The sequence below is a fragment of the Anser anser genome (assembly GCF_964211835.1).
Source record: "Anser anser genome assembly, chromosome: 10".
Classification (NCBI taxonomy): domain Eukaryota; kingdom Metazoa; phylum Chordata; class Aves; order Anseriformes; family Anatidae; genus Anser; species Anser anser.
The window spans coordinates 7,996,452-8,011,060 of NC_139730.1; the positions used below are offsets into that span (position 1 = coordinate 7,996,452).

General features: G+C 47.3%; 1 protein-coding gene across 11 annotated transcripts in view; it reads right to left on the reverse strand.

The window, feature by feature from the left end:
* Window positions 1–14,609, reverse strand: part of NTRK3 (neurotrophic receptor tyrosine kinase 3) — a 207,439-nt gene that overhangs the window by 75,357 nt on the left and 117,473 nt on the right. Inside the window, exon 13 of one of the 11 annotated variants that reach the window (XM_083849721.1) lies at window positions 2,463–5,240. The exons of 9 other annotated variants lie outside the window; for them this stretch is intronic. In XM_083849721.1, the coding sequence (XP_083705847.1) occupies window positions 5,050–5,240 (191 nt within the window). In that variant the 3' untranslated portion in view covers window positions 2,463–5,049. Of the gene's footprint in view, window positions 1–2,462; window positions 5,241–14,609 lie in introns of those variants that run through there. One more of the 11 variants, XM_083849722.1, reaches the window with a different exon arrangement.

Consider the following 14,609-nt stretch of genomic DNA (forward strand, 5'->3'; position numbering starts at 1 on the left):
TCACAGTCTTTCCCATTCAAAGGGGGTGTATGCATTTTCCCACAGCTTCTTAAACTTCTCTGCTAAATGATCCGGGCCTAGAGGCACTGGGAGATACACAGTTAATAAGGACTCCAGCTCGTTGCATAAATCCTACCAGAAGCACTTCAAAACGTTAAACAAAAATGAAGTCACCCAGCATTGATTTGTTGTGTGCTCTCTTCCCACCACTCACCCAAACCTATGTTTTTAAGCTCTACTTCTGTGTCTAGGCCTCTTTATCCTCTGCTAATGCCCAGGCTTAACCCTGAGGATGTGCAGCTCTCTCTGGGTACAAATTGGAGCAGAGTGGTGATGCACTGCTGCAGGTTGCTGACACGGCAGAAGCACCTTCCTCCAACTGTCCACAGCTCCTGAGACATCTGCCCTGGTGTCCTCCCCTACCAGCAGGGCACAAACACGTGCTGGGAAGGTCAAAGACCTGGTGGTGGGAAGACTACCACCTTCAAAAGAAGCTACAGCCTTTTGTGAAAGAAGGGTTGACTTCTTAAAAGCACATCTAAATAAACAGAAGAGCAGTAAATATCCAGACTCATCCTGTGCAACTTGGATAAGCAGCTATGGAGACTCACAGCACTCAGCAGGGCCAACGTACCCTGATCATGACCTTCAGCATCACAAGTATCAAACGCTCGCCTGCAGCAAGTCCAAGCGCAAGGTCCTGCCAAGCCACACAGTGCTACCTTTGCACAGAGAGGTATTGTGCCAGAATTGTACCATGCCCATCACACTCACTCCAGGCATGGAGCTAAAAATGACTCCATCTTTCTAGAGTCAAAACACAAGGAAACAAAACATCACTTCTCTGCTCATCCCATGCAGGGGTCACATTGTACAAGACCTGAGAAGGCAGGGCCGTGACTTTCGGGAGGAGCTGATATGTACCACTGCCTGCGCCCTACCAAACCAGTACCCAACTCCTTCAGTAATAAGCTCTGCAAATAATTCAGGAGCCATTTGAAGCCAGTGTGGGAAGGGAGAGCAGAACAGCAATATCAACTCATGGTCTGGCTCTCTTGAAGAGCATGGAGCCTTTGTACATCAGGCAACAGAGATGACCAAGAAGCAAGCACAAGGTGAAACAAGTGCCCAACCTCTCCACAACACATATCACAGCCCTGGAGCATAGTCACGCTAGCTCCTTGGGAACTGAGCATCATAACCGTCAGGGGAACTCATACCCAGGGAATCAGTTGTCCTGAAACACCAGCAGCCTATGTAATTCGTTAATCAACCTTTGTTCGCAGTGTCGCTGGGCTGTGAGACCTGATAACAGACCCTGGTGTGGTGGGGAAGATAAGGCAGGGCTTCCAACACCCATGTTTGCTTCCCATATCTGAAAAAGGAGAGGGAAACAAGGACAAAATCCAATGCATCTCAGCTGGCCAGCAGATGTATAAGGTTGTACATCAGGAGACAAACATTCATCCCAGGCATTGCAGAAATCCCTAAAAAAGTAAAGATCTCAGCCATCATCCGTCCTGTGAACAACACCCAATCGCTTCTAGAGACATTCTTATCAGAAGGGAAAAACAAGCAGAAATGCACTCAGTGTCATTTTGAGACGTTTGCTTGAAATTCATGCCAGGAAGTTACAGCAACAGAAAGATGCTGGAACAAGTTTTTAGCTTGCTCATCAAATTTCTCACCAACTTTCCATGACGGTTCCAGCACCATCCACCAACATCAACTCAAACAAGTCCCCAGCCTTATGCTCGCCGTCACCTGCAGGTTGGCACAGAAGCTTTAAGTCACAGAAATGACTTCTCCCAGGGACAATACAGACACGAGACACAGCCTCTAAGACACATCCTCGAGCCAAGCCCTGCACATTGCAAAGCAGCTCCTCCCTACCCCTGGAGCACCCAACCATCCTTATGTGAACGCTCAAGGAGAAACCAAAGTCTGCCACTCACCTGGCACCCCACTGCCTCTACATCACACGTATCCTTGCCAGTTTAATAGGATAATTGTCCCCAATAAAGGGACAACAGTCCAACACGCAAACAAGAGGACAACTTGCATAGCCAAGCAGCAACAGCATGTTCTGAAATGAGCACTGCAGCCACATCAACCTTTTAGTTCCCTGAGAGATAAGGCTCCTAATAAAACTCCTTCCGCTGAGTGCCGAAGCTTGCCTTGACAAACCCTACCACCATCTCCCAGCAGTACCACCTTGACCATTTTGAGCTACAAAACCCAACAGGTTGTCAACCGAGGTCAGCAGCAGAGATACAGGAGCAAGAGCCACACCTGAGCAATGTTCACACCACAACCGTAAATCCCACCCTCTGCACCCTCCCGAAGATACAAACAAACCAGGCTCCCCACACGTGGAACATCTCGTGAAGAAGTGGACTATAGGACGTGTCATTGTGAATGTTTATTTATTTTGTCTTCAAAGAAGAGACCTGATGCAGCTGTTTCGTTAGAAAATAAAGTGTTTATTAAGAAACTAGACATTGAACACCCCTATAGTCTCTGTGAAAAGGGACCGTCCCATTTCCCATTAGCACAGGATGATAGTTATGGCAAGATAAGAATGCTCAAAGATGGAGGAGTCTCATTGACAGAATATGAGGTAATGATTTACAATAATTAAAAATAAAATAAAATTGAAAAAAAAAAAAGAAAAAAAAAGAAAAAAAACATCCTTAGACTTGCTACTTAAAGCCACCAATCGGAAACGGCCATGACTGGCTTTCGTTTTCAGCAGTAAGGAACCAGAGACTGTAACTGGTGTTAAACAAATTGAGACATCGATCACAGTGGGGAGAACTGCTTTAAATTATGCTGTACGGTCTGGAGGATTTCTTCTAAGCAGAGATGGACCTGAGCTGCAAAATTCAACCCTTCCTCTGCTAGGGTGTTTGGGTATAGGCTTCTGGTTCAGGCCCACGGATGTGTCTCTACGACTGATATACACAGTTGAGAGCAGAGTCCCCTGAACAGTGCTAGGGAGAGGAGACAGTTCAGACGGACGAGACATCCCCAGGTCGGGTGGGCGACTCCCAGGAGATGGGGAATTCAGTTCAGACAAGCACCCAGTGATTCGCACGCTTCGCGAAGCTCCTCCTCACTCCGTGAATCCGCAGAATTGAGGTGTGAGTAACGAATGGCCGCGGCTCCTCCCTCGCGGTGCACCTCTCGCATTTCCAGCTCCGATGCGGGCAGGAAACATTGCTGGAGTTTGGTCGTGGTTTCTGAAGTGATCCAACCCGAACCAGGCCTCCTCGTCCTAACGCAGGTGCCCCCCTACGGCACGTCCGTTAACTTAAAGCAATCTGCCACCGTTTCTCCCGTACTCTTCTATTGCACTTTACCTTTTTGAGTGAGTGAACCAGGAAAAGAAGCAAGAGAATGGAACATTCCCGGGGACATCCCTATGAGAAAGCTGATTAAAAAACCTCCTGGCCATCTCCAGGGCGGTTCACGTAGGGCACGTGTAAAGGCAGGGAGAAGCAGAACATCCCATTCTGAGGCTTCTGCCCAATTCTGGTGGACAGGGACCAGGACTCTTTCCAGTGGCAGCGACCCCTCAGGGCTGGTGATTTGCAGACATCCCTGGAGTGATAAGGTCATCTCGGGCCACCAAGAAGGCAAGAAAAGCTGAGTGGCTGGTGAGCAAGCTCCTGGTTCAATACTCTTCTCCGAAAAGGATCTGGCCAAACCTGAAGCTTTCGGGATTTTGTATTTTCTCTAGAGAAAATCCTCTTTGCTTATAGGTTTTCACCGATATGTGTGAGCAAATCTGTATTTCCCCATACACGTGACATCCAGAGAGTCCAAGGAAAACCCTGCAAGTTGCCACGAGGGCAGCTGACTTCTCTTGAGGACAGGATCAAAGGGTTTATTTTTCCATCTGAGAGGCTTTGGATGAAGTAAGACAAAAGTGGGAAGGGAGAGGGGGAGAGAATACAAATACCGGCCAGAGAACAAGATCGATATTCCTGTTTATGCCACAGAAGAAGCAACAGAATACTTATTTTTCCTCCCCTTCGGTCGGTCTGCCTCGAGCTGATCGTTCTGGGAACGTGACTGGGTTACAATCAATCTCTACTTGGGTGGGAGTACAGGGGAGAGCTAAATGGGGCTGGAAAAGGCCCAGCAACTGGGACCTGCGTGTGCCTGATACGATTTTCCACTTTGCTTACTGCCCTAGTCCTGGCAAGGACACGGACCCTCCTGCGCTATGGATTCTCCATCCATGCGGGAAGTCCAGGCACCTCCTCAGATAAAGCTCATCACTCAAGCAGCAGGGAGAGACCAGAGCACGACAACGATATAGTCAGATCCAACGAGCTGCTCTAACACACAGACAGACAGACAGACAAAAAAAAGCCTCCTAGAATATGTGCACTTCAAAGATAACCACATCCTCTTCCCATCAGAGAAGTAAGATTTTCTTTCCGTTATTATTCCTTCCAACATTATTTTCTGTGCAAGAACTGGGAGCGGGGCTGCCTTTGCTCTTACCAAAAGTCTTCGTTCTGCTTTAGTTTCTTCCAGGCTCCCGCCTCAGCTCGCTCTGGGAGACCTCCCATCGCGGTGCCACAGTAAGAGGTGATGGCGGCATTCACTGGGTGTTGCGAAGACACAAGCTTACAAGGAAAACTCCAAGCAGGGAGGAGGACATGACTAAAGATGTCAGTTTGGTTGGCTTGGTTGGTTTTGTTTTGTGTTTTATTTTAAAGCAAAAGTACAATTATTTACTGTGTTATTAGGATGACTCCTTTCAATTGAGTTTAATTTTCTTTATTTGCTCTCATTGCTGCTGTTGTGCCTTGCAGGAATATTTAACGAACACAGCGACCATTGGAGGAAAGAACAGCCCTGTTATCTGGTGACAGAAAACCACAGTTTCAGTTGGCTTTAACGTGTGTACAGGCAGGGCTGTAGAGTCCTATTAGGAGGAGACCTCAATCCATACAGACCACGCTTACTGCTTCCCACCATTTTGAGGGCACAGCCTATAAACTTGACATCAGAACAGGGACTTTTAAGGAGTTTTTAAAAGCCATGACGTCCTTTGCTGAAATAAACACTGACATCCTCAACATAAATGCCTTGGTTAAGAGGTTTGGAATGTCCAGGGAGGCTTATTGGATTCAACATAATTTCTCTGAAACCTAAAGGGGGAAAAAAAACAGAAAAAAGAAAAAAGCAAAATAAAGTAAACGAAAAAACAAAAAAGAGCAAAACTAGAAAAAAAGAGAGAGATATCGACACACATATAATTATTAAAAAAGAACCAAATGAATAACCAGCAAACGGCTGCAGTTAAATTAAAGCCAAAATGCCCTCTCTGGGCAGGGCTATCTCGCTCTCTCTTTCCACCAGGACCAGGCAATCATTTCACCTGGTGCATGCAGGCACGACTGCTCTGAGGATAAGGGGCATGCAAGCAGTCTGGATGGAGAACCGGGAACAACTCTCTCCTAGAGGTTCCCACTAACCAAGGGTGGAAAAGTCCTAGTTCCTATCTAGTCCACCCTTCCTTCTAGACAGGGAGTGAGGAAAGTGGAGGATCCTTCTTATATCTTACTCTTCTCTAATAGTTTATGTATTCTGGCTTAACATTTCTGAAGCAAAAGGGTACCATCACGAGGCTGGGGAGACCTGACTCTCACAACCCCTGAGACTTCCTTAGCCTCGGCTGTCCCATGTGCCCTGATACCTGGAATGCTAGAGGCAACTTCTTCTTGGACAACCCCACATCTTTAGAAGTAATTTGAAGGTTTAGGATTTTCCAGAAATATTGGCCAGATGAAAAGGAAAAATAAGTGGAGCAGAGAACACATGCATCCACCTTCCTTCAGTCACAGCAAACTTAGTGAGCAAACATAATGTTTTCAAGGACAGTATTAACCATCTCTTCGTAATGCCCCTGCGTTAGGATGTTGTGGCCAGGGAAACCCACTACTGGGGGTTTCTAATGTTTCTAACATAGAAATTATTCGATGTTCTTCACTACTGAAGATGAACATTATTTCCTGAAGTTAGATGCAAACTTTCAGGACTTGTGAGAGAATAGTTCTCTGGGCTGGAGGGAGCAAACCTGCTGTGGAACACTGGGTAGGACCCCAGGAGGGAATCCTTCTTTGCTAAATACATCCTATTTTTGTGCTAAATCCTGCAAGTTTCTTGCAGAAAATAGTCGTGTTTTTCTTCAGGTGTCAGCTCATCAGTTTTACATTACTTCCTCAGACACCCATTTGTAGTAGTATTTCTACAACTGAGTCCATCCCAGTGGAACGGGATGAGACATGGCAGGAATAGGCAGATGTCACTGAAGGCAGCTGCTAAAGCTGCAGTGAAGTTGCTCTTGGCTCAGAGCAGGTATGTAGAACATAACAGGTTTTTACACCAGTTTTCAAAATCCTCAGTGCAAAGCCATTGAGATGCCAGGCCCAAGGCACACATGGCAGGAGCCACGGGATTGCTCTAATCTGTCCCAAATTCTTATGGACCCAAAGGGTTTTTCCAAGAAAATTAATGGGATTCCTTAGCTATGTGACTGCTCTAAAAAATGGAAAAGTTCCTGTTCCTCATACGGTCACAGGATCCTCGACACATCAGGTAAGTCAGCCCCAGTCTGGCATCATTAGGGCAGCATGAAGCAGCCTGGAGGTCCTTGTGAATTGGTCTCAATAGGAGAAGTGCCTTCCACTAGGCTAGGAATGGAAAATTAATCTGAACCAGACAGATTTTTTTTCTTATTTCTTCTATTACCCTTCTATTTCTCTTTCTTTTCTGTACTATCTTGTTCCATCAGCTCATCAGACACATGCCTCTTTTGATGAACCTGAGGATGCAGACAAAAGCTGTTTGTTTGGTTTAGAACTGCTTAAACCTGTTTGGGGAAAACTATCTGTTATTCTCAGTGGCCCTGATGGACTAATCCACAGGGGAGAGTAAGACAGGCTCAGCTTCAGTTCATGTGTCATGAACAAGATTCATAGGCAAATTCCAAGTGCTGAAATATCACTAGTAGTGAGAAAAAGCCTAGCTCAACTCTCAGAGCCAAAGCAGAGTTTAAAGTGCTGATGCTTTGAAAAGTGTATGTAAACTAGTCCATTTCTTATCAGAGCCACTGGGAGACAAATAAACATGGCATCCCTGAACGTCACTATTTATCCTGTTTTGTTTTTCATAATATAAATATACTTTATGGTCACCAAAGGATAGCTGGGAAAGTCTATACTCAACAATATCAAGTATCTCAGAGGAGCACTCCCGTCTGCTTTATTTTCTTTGCATTTCTTAGCTCTGCTAAATTAAGGCAATTCCACTTCTGCTGTACCACGTGCAACAGACCTAAAAACCCACTGGGGACACACAGCCTCGGCAAAGGGACATGTGAAAGATCAGCAAGACTTAAGGCTGGGAATGCCAAGGGCTTTGCTCTTGGTTGTCAACACTAAGCTCAGAATCCCAGCTGCAGGGACCTCTGTTGACGGCAGGGTGTTTGTGGGGTGGGACTGGGGTAAGGGTTATCCCATAACTGACATGCAGTCGCTAGTGAGGGACAATGAGGGACGTGGCAGGAGGATAGCCTCTATTTCTGAACCTAGGGGGCTGAATGCACATACTGATGACTTGGGAAAACAATGAAGCATCGTTCATTTTGGCATTCTTTCCTGATTTATTAAAGTTCCCAAAGTATCTGAAAAAAAAAAACATGCTTCTTGCCTGACTGACCATTCCTCTTTCCTCACTGCTATCTCCCATACTGTACTGCTACCTTCACCCCCATTCTCTTGTATGGAGCAGAAACCAACAAGGCTCTTGCTACGTTTCACTATCAGATGTGAGATGGATGATGTTCGCTGAGATGTCCGGGGTTAGAATGGGTGAATCTCAACAGGTTCAGAGTTTGGATTCTGCAATGACAAATGTAATCTTTCCACTATCAAAGTTTTTAGATCATAAAATAGTAGTTTGGAAATTTCTTAAAGAATGGGCTTTTTTGTTTGTTTGTTTTGCCCCTTTTCCCCCTCCCCCCAAAATAACAACAACAACAAAAAAAAGCATTCACCTTTTTGGAAGGTTGGGGAAATCTTAAAAATAATTCTTTTTGTGAAGTTTCACATTTGTCAGTGCCAGTTGAAAACTGGGAGAAAAAAAATACTATCTTTGATATTGGTTGCAGATTTGGAGGGAAGCTCCTATATATAAGCCTGAAAATAGTGAGGAGGTTAAAAAAATAAATAATAAAAAAATCACCAAACAAAACAACCAAAGAAAAAAAAGAACTGACAAAAATAAAAAATAGAAAACCACTGTAGATTCAAAGCAAAAGTACTCCAAACACCTACAAAATTGGGAAGGGTCTGACAGATTAAACTTTGCGCCTGTCCCTGTTCTAGGGAGAACACATTTTATATTAAAACTTTATGCTGTCTGTCTTTCCTAATAGTCATGGTATGGGAGTGGAATAAATGTATGGAGAGCGTTGGAGAACAGGGGAGGAGGAATGAGCTCAGATTTGCTGCGCAGCTCTAACAGCTTGAGATGGAAAGGGCACATGGGGCATTTCTCTAAGCAGGCTGGGGGATGTGGCAATGAAAGGACAAGAAGATTGAAGGCAACCAAACCATGCAATCAGTTTTTGTCTTCAACCCTGGCCATCCACTTAGTCCTCCAGAGCCGTCTTGAGTTTCCCAACACCCTGACTGGTGAGTCTCAGCCACTCCTCCCCATGCACATACCCAATCCAGCCTACGGACAGCACCTTGCAAGGAACGCCCTGCCTGCGCTGACTTACAGCAAGACTAAGGAGACAAAAGAGAAAATTTCACCTCGCCATCACTGTTTGCTTTCCAGTAAAACTGCAACTGTTCAAACATTTGCCTGGGATTGCTCCAGGCCACGTGAGAAGAACATCAGGGAATGGGGCGTGCAGAAGGCAAGAGAATGACGCAGAAATGATGCACAACTCACGGCAGCCCCATCCACCTCGGCGACAGGAGTGGGACAGCCCAGTTTTGAAACCCATGGGTAGAAACTGCTCTTAGAAAAAAAAGCAGCATAAATTGCTGTGGGAATGGGTGAGAAAAGTAACGGGATGTCATACAATGCCTGGCAAGAATGGATTAATTAAAAATAGCAAATTAGGGGCAACAAGCTGGCCAAACACAACACTGCTATCCAGACAGAGTGACAGAGCTTTGATGTCTCTTCTATGTTACAGCAGAATTTGAGATATAAAGGAAAAGCAATAGGAGACTCCAACACCAGTGTATGTTATCTTTGTCTATGCACAGATACGAAGTATGAATAGCATCAAAGGAGGCATGAAAACCATCAAGCCTGGACCGCACCCAGAGCGAACGAAACAACCATCCATCTAGTCAAAGCCAGGACCGCTATATCTATACCGAAGGGGAACACAACGCAGCAATCCAGGTTTCCTGCCACGGTTGGGTTCATCTGCAGGGCTCTGATACTAAACCCTCTTTCTTTCTCTCCCCTCAACACGTAACAGGGTGAGAAGTAGCCCAGCCTGAGGCTTCGCTTGCCACGACAAGGCAGGTCACAGCAGCCCAGCAGAGGCACACCACGAGGTTCTCCACAGAGCTCTCAGCTGCAGACAAGCACGTCATCTCAAATCAAACAGCCTGGCCCTCCTCTCACTTACACCAGCTCATCACTGTTGACCACAGTGGAGAACTGCAAGACATTTTAGCCCGCAGATGAATTTCACGCCAATACACAGACCTCAAGCAGATCTTCGAGTAGACAACAACACTTTTAAGGTTCACAGAGAGGTTCTCTGAGCTATAGATGTGCTTATGGCTGTTCATTTTCACGGAAACAGGGTCCTTATCCCCCTGCACAGCAGCTCACCTTGTATTGTTGTTCATTTTCCATGGCTTAACCTCACACATTAGAGTCTCCCACTTTAGTCAGTGAGATCTCACACCACTGGAGACCTCTTGGGGATGTGCTAGGTGGAGCTCTAGCTATGGTTTGTGGCATCTTCATCTTCTCCACAACCCAAAATCATGAGCAGAGGATTGAGGCACCGTATATGTTTTTGAGAACAGGAAAGGGAAGAGATGGGCTAAGAGCAAGAGAAACAGCAGAAGCAAATGGATCCAGAAGATCCCGTTTCCACACAAGTTTCTCTTATGCTTAAGTAAAGCTAAGGAAGGGATAGGACAACACTGCAGACACCCAACAGCTGAACAATGTTCCTTGAGAAAAGGGCAGTGCTCATGGCTTTCCATGCAATAAACTCTGTAAGACTGTGTAAGACTCATTAAACCCTTGGTCGGAGGAATTCCAGCATCCGTAGCATTTCTGCTGTTGCTGCCGTTAATGTGAGCCATTTCTATATTAGCTGGGATCACAAGTTTGTTTTCTCTGGAACTCCTTCATGGATGGAGGAGTTCCAAGATACTAAACGATGTAGCCTGATAGCTCGGGAGGCAGAGCTCCAAGATTCCCCCACAATTCCCCTCAGGAAAAGCCCCATAGTGGGAAAGTGCTTACCAGGGTATAAAATTTAAAGATATAAAATAAAATAAAAAAGGAAGAAAAATACAAAAAAGTCTATTTAAGACCAAGGACAAAATAAAAAGGCTATTTTTAGGCCTGCTGCAGCATCTGAGATGCCCTGTGATTTGAGTTGAAGCTATCCTCCCTGTCCAGAGGCACAGCCTATGCTTTCCTCCAGACTGCACAGAGGTGCAGCTATTTAAAGCTACTTGGAGGCCCACTGCATGATGGAAAGCAGCCAGATCAGTTGGGCCTCCTCGGTTTTGTTTTCATTAGATTGAAGCCAGAGTATGTGGAATTATTTGTAGGAGGACCAGGGAAGGGGGACGGGCTGGGCACCCAACAAGTTCCACCATAACATGCAGAGGTTAGCCACACCTCAGTTAAATTGTACAGGGTTGGTGAAGGTTTCTGAGCAAAGAGGATGCCTTATTCTGTCCATCATGACACCAACAGCCATACAAAGGTGCATGGCAAAACTCTTGAGGTTTCCAGGCCAGCCATGAGAACAAGCTGCAGGAAAGCTTCCAAATGCCTGAGAGCTTGGTGGTAGCTTATAAACTGGGTGCTATCAGGCTACTCTGCCCCTGTCCCTCTGTGTGCTTGCACCAGTACGTCACGGAGCCTTCCCCTCTATAGTTCTCACCGACTCGAGCATCAACAGTGTCTCCCTGCCTCCGTAAATCCCCATTTCTCACAGTCATGCTCTTCCTCCGCCTCTGAACTCCACAAAGCCCACAGGACCCAGCATCAAAGATCCCATCCCATCAAGTAATACCTTATTTTCATATCACTTTGGTTTTCAAATACTTTTTTTTTTTTTTTGGCCCTCGGAGTGCTGACGATTTAAGAGCTGTGCACCGTTTCGCAAGAGCTTCTCATTTCCACTTTGCCTGACAGGTAATCGCGTCCCTCTGTTCCCCAGCCGCTTTAGATAGCAGGAGTTACCCTGAGCGTTTTACACGGAGCTATTGAAACCACCAACTACGCTGCTCAGCAATGAACATCCGCCGAGAAAGAACCTGGTCGGGCTCGTGCTCCGTAATTGCTGATTAATTCCAATTACTGTACAGCCGATCCACCGGTACCGCAGATCGCCACATCAAAGAGCCAACCCGCAAAGGAAGCCCCTGAGTTAGAACAGCGACAGCCTCGTTGCAAACTTCTTTTCAGCCGGGGAGCGCTTCATAAACATTAATTTGTTACGCCTCGCTCGTTCCCTTGGGAGACAGGAGCTGTTGTATTCATTACGCAGATGGCAAAACTGTGGCACGGGATGGGAACGGAGTTTGTCCGAGGTCCCCAGAGGAATCGATGCCAGGGCGCGAGCAATACACAGGGAACAGCCCCAGCTCCTGGGTCCCGTCCTGTCCTTGAGACCTGGTGCCTGGAAGGGGGCAGGAGAGCTCAATAAAGCCAGATGGTCAGGACGCGAGCGCAGACACCAAAGGAGATGCATACGGTGGGTAGGAAAGCGCAGAGCTCTGCAGCCTGCAGCTGGGACCAGACGGCTCCGACGATGCTCTCCTGCTCCTCAGCGAAGATGAGGCTGGCAGAGGAGCTGATCAAGGGCCAGAATAAATTCTCGCTCGCTCAGGTCTCTTTAGTCTGCCATCTGCTCCAGCAATACCTGACTTCATCTGGAAAGGCCAGAGCTGCCTTCCAGGAAGCCCAGGAGCAGTACAAGCCCAAGAGCCTGACGTGTCAGGACAAGCTTCCTTTGGGAAAGAAGATTTAATAGAGTTTGCAAATCAAGGCTGGAAACTGAGGAGCGCTAGGGATCCCAGCAGGCAAGGAGGCACAGAGCGCTACAGAGGAGTTGTAAATGGGAAGAGGATGAGCTGAGGGCAAAAAAGCACTGTGAGAGCAGCATGGAGCCTCGAGGAATGAGGTTTTGCTGATTTTTTCAGCTGTTTGGATTCAGGGCTGTCTGGTATTGTTGTCCTGCATCTGTGTTTCTCCAGCACTCCTACTCCACTGATTGTTTTGGAAATGAATGCTACCACCACAACTCTTCTTTCCTTCATAATTGCCCCACTAGATGGTTCTTAGAACAAGTTGCACCGAAATATCTTAGAAGAGTATTATTAAGCTTTTAAGATGGGAGATCCTGACTCCATAGCTTCCTTCAAGACCAGGTTTTGGTACCTGCCAACACGTGGGAAGCTCTCAAACATGCACCCCAGGGCACTCCTAGGACTGAGCTTTCACCAGATGAAGAGAGGACAGCAAGCAGAGGAACACAAGCTGGTGCTAGGATCATGCTGCTCCTAGGGAACACTGTTGGTAGCACCAACTGAAAAAGTGGCTGATATTTGTGGTGGACTTCATTCTGCAGGAGGGGAGAAAAGGCACCGCTCCCACAAAACACGTGGAACTCAGCAAATATTTGCAAGAGAAGGTCTGAAAACCCAGAAAGACCCTTTTCAGTGCTGCCAGCAATGAGAGATGAGGTGGGTGGGGAGCCCCCGAACTGCCGACCCAGGGTAACTTCTGGTGTCTGCCATGCCAGGAGACCCTCACTCCTCCCTGCAGCACACAAGGAGCTGTGCAGAGCAGCAAGGTCCTGCCCATCACTGCAGGGCAGCAAATGAAGGCCAAACCCCAAATACGCGGCGTCTGTAAATGAGGCGTTTCCATTCAGAGGGAGAAAGACCAGGCTTTCTTTCTTGTAAGATTTTTCCAGCAAGCAGCCTAGCAGTGAATTTTTTGCTCTGGCAGTCAGATCCAAGCTTAATAAACTACACGACTGCCAGACCAGTCTTTGACCCAGTTTCATTTTGGGTCTGAAACGAAGTCTCTCTCATCGAGTCACCTAAACGTACAAGGTATTTAGAGCACTGCAGCCCAATCTCATTTCACACCTTACAACTCCGTGTGAGCCTTTGTGTCTGTCCCACTTGTATCACGGCACGTGCTGATCACATCTCAGGACAGACAAGGGACAGAGAAGGGGCTGAGCTCTCAGACCTGCAGACAGGGAGGCACTGCAACACAGAAAACTCTGGGAATTTAACTGCCCAAACCTCATTTTCCTTCCACCAGAGGACTGCACGCTTGGGAAAAAGGGAGACAGCTCTACTTAAAAAAACGCATTCTTTCTTCTCCTCCACCATCCGTCATGCAGCAGGCAGAAGTCCTGCCTATCACCCCAGCAGGGCACGTCCTCCTCGAAGCAAGAGCTGCCGGAAAGTGCCAGAAGGAAGCGGGAGCTGCTGTGTGCAGGACGCGTGGGCTGGCCCGTGGGCAGCGTGTACGTGGAGCACGTGGCAGGGAGCAGGGGGACGCGGAGCGGTGCACGGGAGCCGTGAGCACGCACGTGTGGGGCTGGGAGCTCAGCCCTGCTGAGCATTTACTCTCGCTTTACATTACGGGTTTAATGGCTTTTAACGGGAGACTTTGTAAGCGATCAGGAATCGGAACAAAAGGAGCTGGGGGAATAATTATTCTAACCAGGGGAGCTAAAGAACATGGCAAAATCGTGTGCTGAGCAATCATGCTAATTAAAGGCACCCAGAAGAATCGGGATAGAAACGCCAAATGGTTTTCACTCTGCTGCCCTAATCCACTAACTGCCTCCTCGCCTTGACTCCCACCAGCTGTGGGAAGGACGGCTCTGGGTGAGTTGGCTCGTAGCAATAAAGGGACCGAGCTAAACAAGTGCCACGGGGGACCCAGTGCCCTCTGCACCGAAGGGCTGAAGCAATGCATGGCCTGCCAGATCGACCAGCAGCTTCTCTGCACCGCCAGGCTGGGGGAGCAGATGCCCCTGCAGTCCCTGGCTGAGCACCGAGGTTTCAAACACACTTTGCAGAAGATGAGCAGCTGCTGGCAGATACCAGCACAAGGCTTAGCACAAGCCACGGTGACCACCCGTGTCCTTTTGTGCCAGTCAGCCCTGCAGCACGATCGCTTCTCTGTAACGGCCATGGCTTTCCGAGGCATAAAGGTATCTTCTAAGCAGTGGAGATCATCCTGATCTTCCAATGCTTAAACTGACAGTCCTCGTGCCGAGTTTTCATGCCACGCTACCATCCAAAAAGCAAGAACTAATGCTACAACATGGG